At 34.0% G+C, this 15,029-nt stretch overlaps 1 protein-coding gene across 14 annotated transcripts in view; it reads right to left on the reverse strand.

Moving 5' to 3' along the window:
- Positions 1 to 15,029, reverse strand: part of MRTFB (myocardin related transcription factor B) — a 297,682-nt gene that overhangs the window by 139,932 nt on the left and 142,721 nt on the right. For 13 of the 14 annotated variants that reach the window (XM_069086078.1, XM_069086082.1, XM_069086103.1 and 10 more), the window contains one exon: positions 13,780 to 13,996. In XM_069086078.1, the coding sequence (XP_068942179.1) occupies positions 13,780 to 13,933 (154 nt within the window). In that variant the 5' untranslated portion in view covers positions 13,934 to 13,996. Of the gene's footprint in view, positions 1 to 6,831; positions 6,895 to 13,779; positions 13,997 to 15,029 lie in introns of all 14 variants that reach the window. The other variant, XM_069086117.1, reaches the window with a different exon arrangement.

Raw genomic sequence — 15,029 nt, forward strand, 5'->3', positions numbered from 1 at the left:
GAATGTTTCTAAGCACTGGCCCATGAAATAAAATTCAAAAAGAAAAAACAGGGCATTTCTTCATGACAAAGGTCATGGAATATGCAGTAGGGCCAAATCAAAATGTAATTGCATTTAACTGTTGCAAGTGTCCTCATACTGCTTAAAAACCAGTAGCCTATTGGCAAGAAATATACCAACTTTACCTTTCAGTCACTGTGGCTCTTCATCTTTTGTTGTGACCTTGAGCCTGATGAGAACTGTATTGTTCACTATGTTTTAGGTTGTCAGCAGAGAAGGAACTCAACTGTTGGGCTCACTGTTACTGGAATCAGATAGGTAATAACTTTCTTACACATTGAAACTGTAGCATTTGTAACATTGAATTCACTATCTGAAAGTTCATCATTGGATGTATAAGATGGGATACTTCTGATTAGTTCTAAAATCTACATTAGACAGTCTCTCAGAGTTTTATCAGTAAAGATACAAAGTTTGCATAGTATGACAAGTTATAAATTGTAAAAATCGAAAAAACTAAACAATTTTCTTAAAAATTGGCAAAATAGTACATGAAAACATAAAATTTTGCTTTACTCCAGAAACACATTAGTCAAAGATGAATTCTACTGATACTCTAAAAGGAAAAGACTAATAGGAACCCAACAGAAATATATGTAGAAGAGCACAGGCCCTGGAGTTGGGAGGACCCGGGATCGGTTCTGGCCTCAGACACTTAACACCCCTACAAAAAACTGGCTGTGTAACCTTGGGCAAGTTACTTAACCACAACTGCTTCAAAATAAATAAATAAATAAAGTATTTATTAAGCATATGTGCCACTGAATGTATCTGGTTCCTTGTAAGCAGTACTATATGTTTTATGTCTTTTTTTACTTGAAAGGTCTTCAGAATGCTAAGGAATATTGATAACAAAGATATAGAAAAAGCCACAAAGATTGAAGTAGAAATACTTAAGTCTTTTCAAGTTCTAAGTGTCCAAAAAAAGTATCAATTGAAGCACCTGACCCTTCTAGGATTAAACATTATTATATTTCTCATGTTTTTCTTCATCCAATCATCCTTGTTTAACTGAATGACATCTTTTTAAGGAAGTAAGGTTCTAGTAGAAAGGGTTTGTGTTGGGAAGTTGTAGGAAATGTGGTTAATGAGATTAGATTATAGGATTTAACCAGGCAGAAGAGTTTAGATCAAGACTGGGTATCCATGAATAGAAATGATATTATTTTAAAAGTACTTAAGGACATTCTTAATGAGAAAACCAGAGTTGAACAGAAAAGTTGACATTCACATACAAGAAGCAAGAGAAGCATGAGAAGGTAAACAGGGAAAAGAAATCATAAGGAATTTATCAAAGTTGAACTATTTACATCCCTACAAGGAAAAACAATAATAGTAACTGATGAAACTTTTCTCAGTATGAGAATAGTTAAAGGGAATAGAAATATATACACACACACATGTCTATATAGGAGGGTATATGGGCGTATGAATACATATGTGAATGTGTGTATATATGTGTACAGGTATCCATAGATAAGAGGGCACAGGACCAGTTTAATAGAAAGGGATGATATTTAAGAGGTGATATTAAGAGGTGAGAGAGGAATATAATGTGAGGAGATGGGGAGAGACAGAATAGGGTAAACTATCTCATATAGAAGAGGCAAAGGAAAATGGTTACAATGGAGGGGAAGAACAGGAAGGCAAAAGGGAATGGGTCAACCTTATTCTCAATGAATTTGGCTTAGGGAGAGAATGACATACACACTAAATAGGGTATCTCACACTACAGGAGAGTAAGGGGGGAAGGGGATGAGAGAGGGCATGATGGAAGGGAGGGAAGGGGCTGCGGGGAAGAGAAGGTGGAAGCACCCACTTTTGAAAAGGGACAGGATCAAAGTAGAGAATAGAACAAGCAGGAGGTGGGATAGGAGGGAGGGAGGGAAATATAATCTGTCTTTTACAATATATCCACTATGGAAATGTTTTGCATAGCTACACATGTACAACCTATACTGAATTGCTTATCTTCCCAGTAAGGGTGGGTGACAAGGGAGGAAGGGAATGAATCTGGACTTCAAAGTTTTAAAAATCAAATATTAAAATTATATATACTATTATTAATATTATTTTATATGTAACTGGGAAATAAGATATACAGGCACTGGGGCATAGAGAGCCACCATGCCCTACTGGAAAGTCGGAGGGAGTATGGGAGAAGATACGGGAGAGAGCAGATTGGAGGAAGGAACATCCAGTGGGGTTGCTATTTTGGGGTGGTGGGTAGGGGAAAAACAGGGAGAAAATTTGTAACTCAAAATCTTGCGGAAATGAATGATGTAAACTAGAAGTTAAAGCATTTGATTAAATTTTTTTAAAAAGTACTTAAGGAAATTATTTAGCAGTACTCTAAGAGACAGTATGGTATGGCATGATATATAGGGCCCTAAATTCAAACAGGGAAGGTCCAAGTTAGTAATCTTAGCTCTGATACGTTCACTTGTATGATCACAAAGAAGTCATCAATTCTTATTGAACCTTTTATTTACAAAACAGAAATAATACCTATACTACTATCATTTTACAAATCTTGAAGCACTATGAAGATATCAGCTCTTTATCATTATTAAGAGGGATAATACAAGACTGCAGTAAAAAAGATTTAAGTCAAACCAAACAAGCGTTTATCAAGCACCTACTGTATGCCTTTCCCTGTGCTATGCAGTGGGGAAACAAAGGAAAAAAGAAATCAGGCCTTGCTTGCAAGGAGTTTAAATCCTATAGAGGGGGTGGGGGTGTGGCTAGGTGGCGCAGTGAGTAAAAGCTCCGGGCCATGGAGTCAGGAGGACCCGAGTTCGGTTCCAGCCTCAGACACTTACACACACACACACACACACACACACACACACACACACACACAAACTAGCCGTGTAAGCTTGGGCAAGTTATTTAACCCCAATAGCCCTCCAAAAAAAAATACTATAGGGGAGAACAACATGTACCTAATTAAAAAAAAAATTTAAATTCCAATTTTACAAACCAGTTCTTACTTCAATGCTACTTCTCACTGAGTAAGAAAGAAAGAAAGGTGGGGGAGAGGAAATGGGAAGAAAGAGATGGAGAGAGAGGGAATGCAAGAGCACTTTGACATAGAAAAAGTCTTTCCTACTTCCTCCCTTCATCTTTTGGAGGAAAATAATTGCAATAATCAGGTAGTAACCCAGTTAACACGGCTACCTATGGAAAAAAGTCAACCAGAAAGAAAAAGAGATTACCTTCTTAAGACTCAGGAAAACAATATAGATCTCTGGAATACCTTTAGAAAACTGAAGTTCCAAAAGTTTACAATGACAGAAATCTGTAAGTCACTGACAACATGTAGAATACTTCTATTATACTTCTTATAGGATGAACAGTCTCTGAGACAATGAAGGGATAATGAAGAGTTATAATGGAGTTTTCACATATATTAGTCTCGAATGAAAAGAAAATGGGATCTGGGGTCAGAAGGCCTGGGTTCAAATCCTGCTGTTGCTTTGTATATTATTATCTTTGCCTCTAGACAAGTCAGTTCATGCCCCTGTACATGAACTAACCCTTAGGTTAGGATATTATCTGCTATCCCATACTAAATAGGGAGTGACTGTATATGATTCAGGAACATCTACTTTAAGAGTTTCACCTCTTCTCCTTAGAGTAATGCACTCTGGTAAAGTTTCTGATCCAAACCCAAAAGAGTTTGAGGATTTGTGGGATAAATTCCAAATATTAGTTCTGAGAGAAAGAATAATACAAGAAAGGAAAACTATTTCACAGATGCACCAAAAGACCTGTCCCTTCTAAGATGGGAAGCTTTATTACCCTCTAAATTTCACAGGGGTTACATACCCATGTGAATTGACTTACAGTGGTAACACTTTTCAGATATTTCCAAACTATTAGGATTATGAATAGTTAGCCTAGAAATAAAAGAAACAAACCCCTAATTACCAAATTCCCCAAGCTGTTCAAGCTCCAGATCTCTTGGATTTCCTTCTATTCAGCTATTTTTAGAACTGGCTGTCTTTTTATAGAAAAGTTAAATGTGTAGATAAATAATTTTAAGGGGCCTATTAATGGAATAGTCTATAGATTACCAGTGCTAGTCTATGAATTTTAAAAACCTCAAGCAATTATTTTAAATAACTGAAGTCAGACAAGATCCTTTATGATAGTACTTTAAAAGCATTGTATTATTTTTGTTTTTGCATGTATTCCAAAAGACAAAAAATAATAAATGGAAAAGCACATTAAGCCTCATTTTAAGAAAATTTTATTTTAAGGAATGACTTTTGAATAAAGCAATTACTTAAACTATTGGGTCAATAGTGTAAGACTTTTCAGCTAGAAATGTATTAACTTACACACAAAGATTTCCAGGGAACAAAATTAAAATTCAAGATTAGCCACAAAAAAATCTCTTTAAATAATACAAATTACTCTCTTATTATTAATATTAATACCAAAAATTTCAGCATAAATATCATAAATGTATATCAAATGCCTTAAAAGAGACTCACTGATTATGTCAACCATTGTAATCTCTTCACAACAAGCACACAATAAATTAGAAAAATCTATAAATCGGCCCTTGATGACAGAAGGTTCGTTTAGTAGTTTACCAAATGGAATAACCCTGCTGGAATTCATTCAAATAGCCTGTGAAAATGTCAGAATGTAGTCTGTTTCAGAGGTCATAATCCCCAGAGAGTTCTGAGTTTTGGCCTGTTTGTCTTTTCACATGCTTTAAGATTTGAAAATTGTTCCTTGTAGACACTGAGTGATGCCCAGGGAATGCTAGGATTGTGGGAACTGGCAGTACCAACGGTGAAGACAAACTTCATGGGAAATCAGTACCTACTTCATTTGCCCTATGAGCTCTCATCAGATAAGTAACAATATTCAAATGGTTTAGAAGTGAAGAGCAAGAAACAAAAATTTCACGTGTCAGCTGATATCTTTTAAAAAAAATGGTTGTAGGAAGAAATACTAGGTTACAAATACTGTTTCTCCCATCAGTCTCTGAATAACCATACTCATATTAATAAGACTAAAATAAAATAGTAGTACAGCTGAAATATAAGTTATTTGTAAGAATCAATTCTGAGGGGCAGCTAAGTGGTGCAGTGAGTAAAAGCGCCAGCCCCGGAGTCGGGAGGACCCAGGTTCGGTTCCGGTCTCAGACAGTTAACACCCACACACACAAAAAAACTAGTCGTGTAACCTTGGGTAAGTTACTTAACCCCAATTGCCCTTCAAAAAGCCAAAAAAAAAATCAATTCTGAGCATACTTTCTAGTATTATGGCTAGAAATTGTATTTCAAAATATTCATATGTCCTATTAAAAAACTCCGAAGAGAATGTACTAGATGATAAATTTATTTATACCTAGGATTGTGTCCTACTTCATCTTTATACTCCCAGCACCTGGTATAATGTGCCTTCCTCACAGGAAGTGATTAATAATTGCCTGCTAAAGTGAATCAATTACACACACACACACACACACACACACACACACACACACACATTTTAAATACTGAATTTTAAGGACTTATGAAATAAGAAGTTTAGTGACCAACATGACATAGTAAAAGTCTTTTTATATGATTTAAAAAAACAGTGCACCAGATTGTGAATAAGGAAAAATTAAGTTCTAGTCCTTATGCTTCCACTATCACTGTAAGCTACTTATCCTGAATTCCTTATCTTCAAAGAAATGGCTGAAACAGATGATAGCTAAAGCTCCTACCATCTTAAAATTGCATGGTTCTATGAAATTATGAAAGTTTAGCCAAGTAGTTATTGGTATAGAACTGAAATGCTTTATAGTAATTAAGGTTTGAAATAAGGTGTTGTTTGTTTTCTACATGTGAATTAGAAATCTATAGTTAAGTACTGAAAAATGCTAACACACTTGCATCTTCATAATTTAAATTACAACAAAGGGAATATAGGAATCAACTCTTTTGCTTTCATTTTGGTGCCACTGTTGAAAATAAGGAGAACACAAATACACATCAAAATTTTATTTTCAGGGGCAAGCTAGGTGGTGAGTGAATAGAGCACGGGGCCTGGAGTCAGGAGGACATGAGTTCAAATCCGGCCTCAGACACTTAACACTTACTAGCTGTGTGACCTTGGGCAATTGACTTAACCCCAATTACCCTGCCTTGTCCTCTCCAAAAAAAATTTATTTTCATGTTGGAGTTGAGGAAAACACACAATAAACTAGCCACAGTTTTTCTAAAAATAATAATATTAACAGGCAAAAGGCATAAATATTTTAAACTAAAATAATAATTTGAGTCTTTTTTCTAATTAACTGACACTACTACACAAACACTAACACATACCTGCCAACCTTTGAAAACTATAAACAGGAAGATATTGCATAATTCCATAGATATATTCTAAATTAGACAGTTTATAATAAAAAACATAAACTGGGTCGCTTTTTCTTTTAAAAAACAGAAATTTGCCCACCTACGTACAGAGAGTTGGCACATTTACGTTCACTAATAGACCTGTGACATAGATATTTGATAGTAACATTACTAGTGCATGTTCAATACAAGTTTCATGAATAAAAGTGGAAATTTCCCTACTCTATTCTTTTTTCCTTTTCTGCTGCCTAACAAACAGCATAACAGAAAGGAAAATGGGATATCAGAAGTGAGCAAATGATGATATGAGAAGAGGCAGCCAGAGAAAGACATACGGACTGAAAGCTATTATACAAATAATACAGATGGCCATACCATGACACAGATAGTTTTTAAGACTTACCCACACTCACAGATTGAGTCAGCAGAGGAGACCGGAATCCTGACTCCCATAAGACTATACTTCCTGTTAATAATAGCGAGGGCAGTAGGTAAGGGTAGAAGAGTCAGACAATATGGGTTAATTTAAAGGCGTTAGAAAAACGCTTTTTCTGATATTTGCTAATGAATTTGGATTATTATCCACTATGGACCAAAAAGAAAAGATCAGTACACCCCCGTATTAACCATAGTTTTCATGTTTCTTTTTTCAATATTTTAAAATAATGTCTAGAGTATTTCTCCTCCAAATTTTAACTTAAAAGAGAAACAAAGAGGAGAAAAGTTAAGAATCCAAAAAAAAAAAAAAAAAACCAAAACCAACAAGAACCCAACGTTTTCCTCATGTTTTTAGGTTGGGATTCTTTGCTTTCCAGTCTTTATCCCTACACTAAAACAGTCCTGATTTATTCCTAGTACAGTATTTCAGTTATCCTTGACTTAATCAGTTCTCCCAACCCTTTAGTAGCAATGGAGCAGCAAGTATTAACTGCTTCTCTTCATGGGTGAGAGAGAAGACAGCTATAAGATGAAAGCAGGTTGAGAGATGGAAGAGGACATATGTCTTCAAATGTCTGAAGAACCATGATATGGAAGATGAATTATAATCACAGGCTGACCTTATGACCAAAATATCGAAGTTACAAGAAGAATACTTTAAGCTCACTATAGTTTATAAAAAACAAACAAACAAACCACATAACAAAACTTCCAAACAAAATCTATCCAAAAGTATCTCATAAGCAGAAAATTTCTCATCACTAGAGATGTTCAAGTAAAAGCTATATAACTACTGTAAGAGATATTGTAGAGAAGATTCATACTTTGCTTTGGTGGAAATACAGGAGAAAGGGAGTTGGACCAATAATCTCTAATGTCTCTTTCAACTCAGGGGTTCTTTGAGAATTCCATCCAATTTTTCATTATTAGGAACTGTACTACATAGCTAAGCAATGACTATCCAATGACTTATTTTACCTCAAATCACAAAGGTATTTATTGTAGAGGGGATTCTGATTCAGGTACAGGTTAGCCTAGATAGTTTCTGAAGTCTCTTCCTAGTCTGAGATTAAATAATTCTAAAACCTATTAATTTCTAAATAGACTTGAGAAAAGTACACGTGGTATCCTTATCTCTAAACTATGTGTGTATGATATACACATATATCTTATATATTTTTTTTTTAAAATAAATTTTTTGTCAACTGCAATGACATAAACTTGCCTATTGTGGAGGAGTACAAGATTGTTTCTTCATGTACTGCTTTAAATGAGCTAGGAAAAAAGCTCCACAGGTTTGGAGCCTAAGAAGTCATTTGGTATACTTTAGTATTAAATAGACAATTGGTGTTCATTTCCTTAAGTTATATTATACTAGGGGTGGCTAGGTGGCGCAGTGAAGAGAGCACCAGCCCTGGAGTCAGGAAGACCTGAGTTCAAATGCGGCCTCAGACACTTAACACAAAAACTAGCCGTGTGACCTTGGGCAAGTCACTTAACACCAACTGCCCTCCAAAAAGAAAAAAAAAAGACATACTATACTATATCCAAATGACTCTAGTCATAGTAGACATTGTCAATGAAAGTTCTAGAACAGGTAAAAAAAAAATTTTTTTTGCCATGTCTGAGACTTGAATTGGTTTGGTTTAACTTCTTAATTACTGTTGCCATATAAGTTTTACTTAGACTCATATATATTAATTGTTTATACTTATGACCTAGGGCAAATATGAAAAATGACCCATTTTAAAATATTAAAAAAATATCATAAATAAAACTTCTTTGGGCCTGATGATTTTTCTGGTTCACTCTAAAACTGTAAGTCTTACCAAGTACTTCATAGACTTACCAAAACATGCTTATAACAGCAGCTGTGGAACTAAGTCAGGAGTTCAAAGTAATTGCCAACTTTAAATGAAGAATTCAAATTAATGCACCCCTTTGGATATATTCAGCAATGAACTGGAGCAAAACTAAATCCTAGTAACACAGCTATCTAAACAAGAAATTCAAAACAGAAAGAAATAGGCAGAACTAAATCTGCCTATTTACATCACATTTTAGTAGGAAACTTTTAAAAAGGTTATTTTGGATTAGTAAAATTTACCTTTAAGCTATTTATGAAAACCTAACAAGCATTTTGAAGGGTCAGGAATTTATCTCAAGAAAGAAGTTTGAGAGCTATGACAGTTAGTCATATATTTCATCTGCAGTTGTTAAGGAAATGGTTCTTTTGAATCAAAACTCTATTCTAATATTAAATATGAACCATAAATCCTGATGAAATAACTGTCAAAAATAATAGAAACTTGGTGTCTATACACATTTCTGTCTATGACATAAAAGTTCAAGGCTGATTTTTACATACATCTGTTGTTATTTAGATCAGAATGAAAACTCAAACACCATTTTTGACAACAACATCTGAGTTACTGCAATCACTCAAGAGGCAAAATATCTTAAAAGGCAGAACCGATGGCCAAGCTAATCCAATCCCCTAATCATTTAATAATAGCTAGCATGTGCTTTAAGGTTTTCAAAGTGCTTTTACCAATGTTAGCTCATTTGATCCTAAAATCATTTCAGTAGGAAAAACGGAAAACAAAAATCCTGGAAACATTATTTGGTCCCATCAATTCATTTTTTTCTTAATTACTGTTCCATCTGTTTCCTGATGTCATTAGTCCCTCCAGCTCTTTGTACACTGCCTGGTATGTAGTAGGCACTTAATAAATGCTTGTTGACTGACTCTTCTCAAATATTATGGAAGTTATCAAACTACTGTGGAGGTTTCTTACTATTTTCTTAGGATTATCCTACATCCATTTAAGTATTGTCTCTATGCCTTAGTATAATGTTTAAAATAGTATCTGCACTGTCAGATAAAAAAGAAACAGTGTGTAACTAGAAGCAAAGACCAGACTCTAACATCGAACTTTCTTTTTTTGCACTATAACCTCTGAAATTTGTTTTGGCTAAGCAGAGTGAATTTTACTTGATTTTGTCCAAATATACTACTAAACGTAAAAAGGCAAACCAAAGAGACAAACTTGTAAAATCTTCTGTTCACCATAGAATTGTATCAATTATTTTTTCTTTACAAACAAAGGCAAAAATATCTGGTTATGAACTAAAAGATGATTTGTAAGGCTTTGTTGTCACAGTTGCTGAAATGATAGCGAATCCAATAGAAGGCAATGGAATTAAAATTACATAAGATTTTGTTCAATCATTTTTCAGTTGTATCTGGCTCTCTGTGATCCCAGTTGAGATTTTCTTAATGGTGATAGTGGAGTGGTTTGCCATTTCCTTCTCCAGCTCATTTTAGAGCTGTGTAAACTGAAGCAAACAGGGTTAAGTGACTTGCACAGCTAATAAGTATCTGAAGCCATGTCTGAATTCAGGAAGATGAGTTTTCCTGACTTCATGTCCAGCACTCCATTCACTGTGCCACCTAGGCAAAATTATTGTCCTTGACCAGACTAAAAAAAGTAAATAGAATTTAAAAGGACTTTTCAAATATGAAAAGGAATGAAGGCAGTTATTCCTTTCAATTATTTCTCAATACTCTAGCATAGTTGGTACTATCTAGTATTTGAATAAATATGGCATATCCTATGCTGAAGGTGAATTTCATATCTAAATTATTCCTTTCCAGGGAGCATTGAAGAATCTATAGAAAATATCAAACAAAAAAAGAGTCCTGCAATCTATTCTATAGTGAATTCATAAAGATTTCTAATTAAATACACTTAAAACTCTAGGCCATTCAAGATACATTAACAATCAGTACCATGAAAAAGTTTTCTGTTCAAAAGTTTAACCATATTTACCAACTTAGGAAAATCTAAATGCTATGTCTAAATTAACGTATAAGGTAGGAATCAAATCTGCAGAAAAAGTCAATATAGAACAATGGAGGTTTTTTTTTTTTATCATTTTATCTTTTCCTGATTCTATATCTCATATTCCAAAACATCAAGACTAACTACAACATACTGCCACTGCAAATGAGACATTTAAAGGACAACTTTTCCATTTGCAAACTGAAAGAAAGCTTCATATGATTAACAGTCTGAGTGTTGACTAAGTCAAAGAACGTTCATCTCAGACTATGGTAGGTAATGACTGGATTACTCTATGTATAATCTGATTTAATGTTTATATTAAAAGCTCAATTTGTATTTCAATGCATTGTTTTTGTGAAGGTATAGTACTTAAACGCAGCTATTTTTATTCAACTTAATCTGTCTGAACTAACCTCATGGAAAAACCTAAGCAGTCTGCCTTGCTTCTAAGGTGCTAATAGTAATGTGATTTTTATAGCCTCACTATGGGTACAGGGAAACACTAGCATATTCTGATGAAAACTTCTTTCATATTTATTATAGCAGTGGAAATACTTTTCCATTTGACCACCTCTGCCAACATAAATATTAATCAACAATAAGGGAAAATCCTGGAAACATTTCTTAAATGTAAACTTCATTTTCCTTGTAAAGTTCATCTATAAACTATTCTGTGAAGCAATCATTCCACGGAGACTCAAAATTTAAATATATCCTTTTGTCAACAAAAGAGGAAACAATTTTAATAAGTGAACTTCAAAATGCTTAAAATTACAATAACAAAAAGTTCCCATTGGAATAAATTACATTTAGATTATTTTGGTCTTCAAATAGTGAGCTAATTTTGAGAGTTAAAACGACTTATTCATGTAGTGAAGGAATCATGTTACTCTTTAAAAAAAACAGAGAATATTAAAATGAATTTTTCCTCCACCTATGGACTGTTTCATGTGAAATTATTACCCATGCTGAAGTGCCTCAAGAACACGATGATAAACAAGTTTTATATATATATATATATATGGTTCTCATTAACGCCTTCATGAGGTTAGTTACCATTTCTTAATGTGTTAGGTGGGCTAATTTACTATAAGTCTGAAATAAACTTATTTAAAGCAAGGTAATAGGAAAGTGTTGTAAATGGTGTTAATTTAAAACTTTATCGGTAAAAGTTAAAGACATCCATACTAAGCAAAGGCAATGCAATCATGCTCTATTACTATTCCTCATACAGATCGTCTCTGAGAATAACAAATTTTCTCACCACCTATTTAATCCTTATTCTTCTTAGAGATCCCAATTTGTACATTTAATTAGATTTAGGTTACTCTGCTAAAATGTTTAATATACTGACATCTGAAATATCAGGAGGTGATTTTTTTCCCCACTAGCTACTAAAAATGGAATTAGTTAATCATATTATGGTCTTTTAGGTGATTATATATTGCTGAAGCTGCTCAGACATCCTTACAGTATTCCATTTAAGGGACAATTTTAGATCAATCAAGTTGTCAAAGGATGAGAGTATAAAGTTCTGTATTTTTAAAAGAATACCAAAGCTGAACTCAAGCATGATGTATCTGTAATACATCTTCAGTACAAGAATATACATAAAATACATATGAGATGTAGCAATATCATTCAGAGAAACAAACAAACCATCATGTGGGAAGCTCTTTCATTAATACTTTTTACATACTCTATCCTTTTAACACTGAACTTCCTAATATGACCATAAGGGGTTTGAAGGTATACCTCAGAACATTAAAAAAAAATAAAACATTATTCTTAGGGACAGAGCTACTGTTTATACAGGCTAGAGTCTAATAAGAACTTTAAGATAGGACTGTTAGCCAATTTGATAGATGTATTCTTATGGTGAATCTATGTTTAATATGATGAAAGATCTCAGAGAGAATAATTTATGTTAATGCTATCCTAGACATAATTGTGGACCTCAGAGTCTCAACTGTTCACCTGGAGATCATCAAGGATTTGAAAACAAAGAAGTGGAAAATATCTGTTTTGACTTCAAGCATAAAACAACAGTAGACTTACAATATAAGCCTATACCACATGATTTAATACATTAGAGATGAAAATCATGTTAACCCCAGAACACAAATCATTTATAGAGTTTACTTAAGTACTTTCCCCTCATTTTCATATAAAGATGAAACCTATTTGAAGTGAAAATTAGGACAAAAATATTACAACTTCAAAGAGATGTTCTTCCTCTGATAAACAAGAAAACCAGGACTATAGTGTAAATCTTCACTGTCAAATTTGAGAATATAAAAATTTAAATATAACATAAGAAAAAGAAATTTGTAGTCAAAGCCTATTTTTCTCAGAAAAGTTACCTCATTATTCCCAGATTAGTGAAGTCACTTGCTTGAAACACCTTTCCCAAGCATATCAGTGTACAAAAACTGAATTTCTCAATCTCAAAATTATTTCCAAAAATTATACTGCCAACGAAAATATTTCAAGGGGAAAATAATCAATAAGTATGTAAAGTCTGAAGAATTACCTGAAACCAGGCTAGTTATTTCTCAAAGCCTGGAACTTTCAAGTCAAGTAAATAGAGTATTATGTGTACTCTCTAAAGACACATAAAAAGATATACACACATATAAATAAATTCCATTTACACAGGTTTATAGATGAAATACTATAAATAAGAACAATTATTTTCAATACTTAAAGCTGTTATAAGTGGCATAAGATTTCTTTTATAGTTCAACAATAAAATATTTAAGTTAAAATTTAATAAATGTATATGATTGTGGTTTTGAATGATATTTCTATATTTTAGCTAAAATTAGAAAGGTTGCTGAAACAGTAAGGACAAAATTTCTTGGCAATAACATTTATCTCGGCAAAACACATGGTTATCAAGGAGGCGGGTGGCAGAGGAAAGAATGGAAAAAACTATCAAAATGAAGTATTAGTTGATTTAAAGTTATTAGATACTAACATTGTAAAAATTGCTTTTGAGGGGTTAGTTAAGAGTGTAAACCTTTAAAATATATAAACAGTACTACAAATTCTTCAAAACTCACCATTCTTGCGTTCATTGAGAGGAGGCAAATGCTGACTAGACTGTAAGGAGAGTTCCTGGAATTCATGAGCAACTGCTTCACTTTGAGGACTTGGAGCAAGGTGGCCTAATGACCCCAACTCATCCTCAGGTTCTACCATCCCAGTGTGATCCATGGTCTTCCAATCACCACAACCAAAGGACTGAAGATGCCTCTTAATCACAGCTGGTGGATGAAACTGCCAAATCAAAGAATGTGTAATTAGTTTGTATACTTTCTTCTTTTTTTCAATGAATGCAAGTTTCAAATGCTAGGTTCATGCAAGAGGCTGAGAATTTTAGAAGATTACTAGCTAAGTATGAGTTGAGAATATAAAATAGCAGTGAAAATTAATGTTGAGTAAATGTCCAAAAGAAAAAAGGTGATAGTATTCTACCCTGGCTAGAATACAATTGGACTTGTGTGCTCTCTGGGATGCCATGGAAAAGCAAATACGGTAACCAACATGGTGAGGAGACACCGGAGAATGCTGTGCAACAGTAGTTTGGAGGAATTAGAAAAGGGAAATATAAGTGAGAAATGGTAGCTGTCTTCAAGGATCTAGAGAGGCATCATTTGGGAAAAGGATAAGATTTATTCTTCTAGGGGCGGCCAGGTAGCACAGCAAATAAGAGCACCGGCTCCAGTGTCGGGATAAGCTGGGGATTGAATCTGGGCTCAGATACTTAGCACCCACCCAGAAACACCTGGCCGTGTAACCTTGAGCAAGTTACTTAACCCCGATTGCTTTAAAAAAAAAAAAAAAGATTTATTCTTCTAGAAAGTGAAATTAGGAGCAATAATAGATATGACTTGATATAAAGGAAAACTTCCTAAAGATTAGAGATATCCAAGCACACCTCAAGAGGTAGCATATATATCCTACCCTATTCAATAAACTCTAGTGGTTCCCTATTGGAGGAACAAAAATGAAATACTCATATTCAAACTCTACATCTTGAGTCTTCTTACACCTTCCTCTTCCCTATCCCCCAGTATACCTCTTCAATCCTATGATACTGGCCTGATTTGCTTTTCCTTGCACAAGACACTCTATTTCCTGATTTCAGGCATTTTCGCTAGATGTTCCCTAGGCATGGAATTCTCTCTTTTCATCTCCATTTCTAAGCTTCCTTCAAGTCTCAGCTAAAATTCCATTGTCTTTAAGAAGCCTTTCCCAATCTCCTTTAATAGTACTACCTTTCCTTTGTTGATTATCTACAATTTATCCC

The sequence above is a fragment of the Petaurus breviceps genome, unplaced genomic scaffold, assembly GCF_028583685.1.
Source record: "Petaurus breviceps papuanus isolate PSGF00001 unplaced genomic scaffold, PetGlider_PUasm1.0 118, whole genome shotgun sequence".
Taxonomy (NCBI): domain Eukaryota; kingdom Metazoa; phylum Chordata; class Mammalia; order Diprotodontia; family Petauridae; genus Petaurus; species Petaurus breviceps.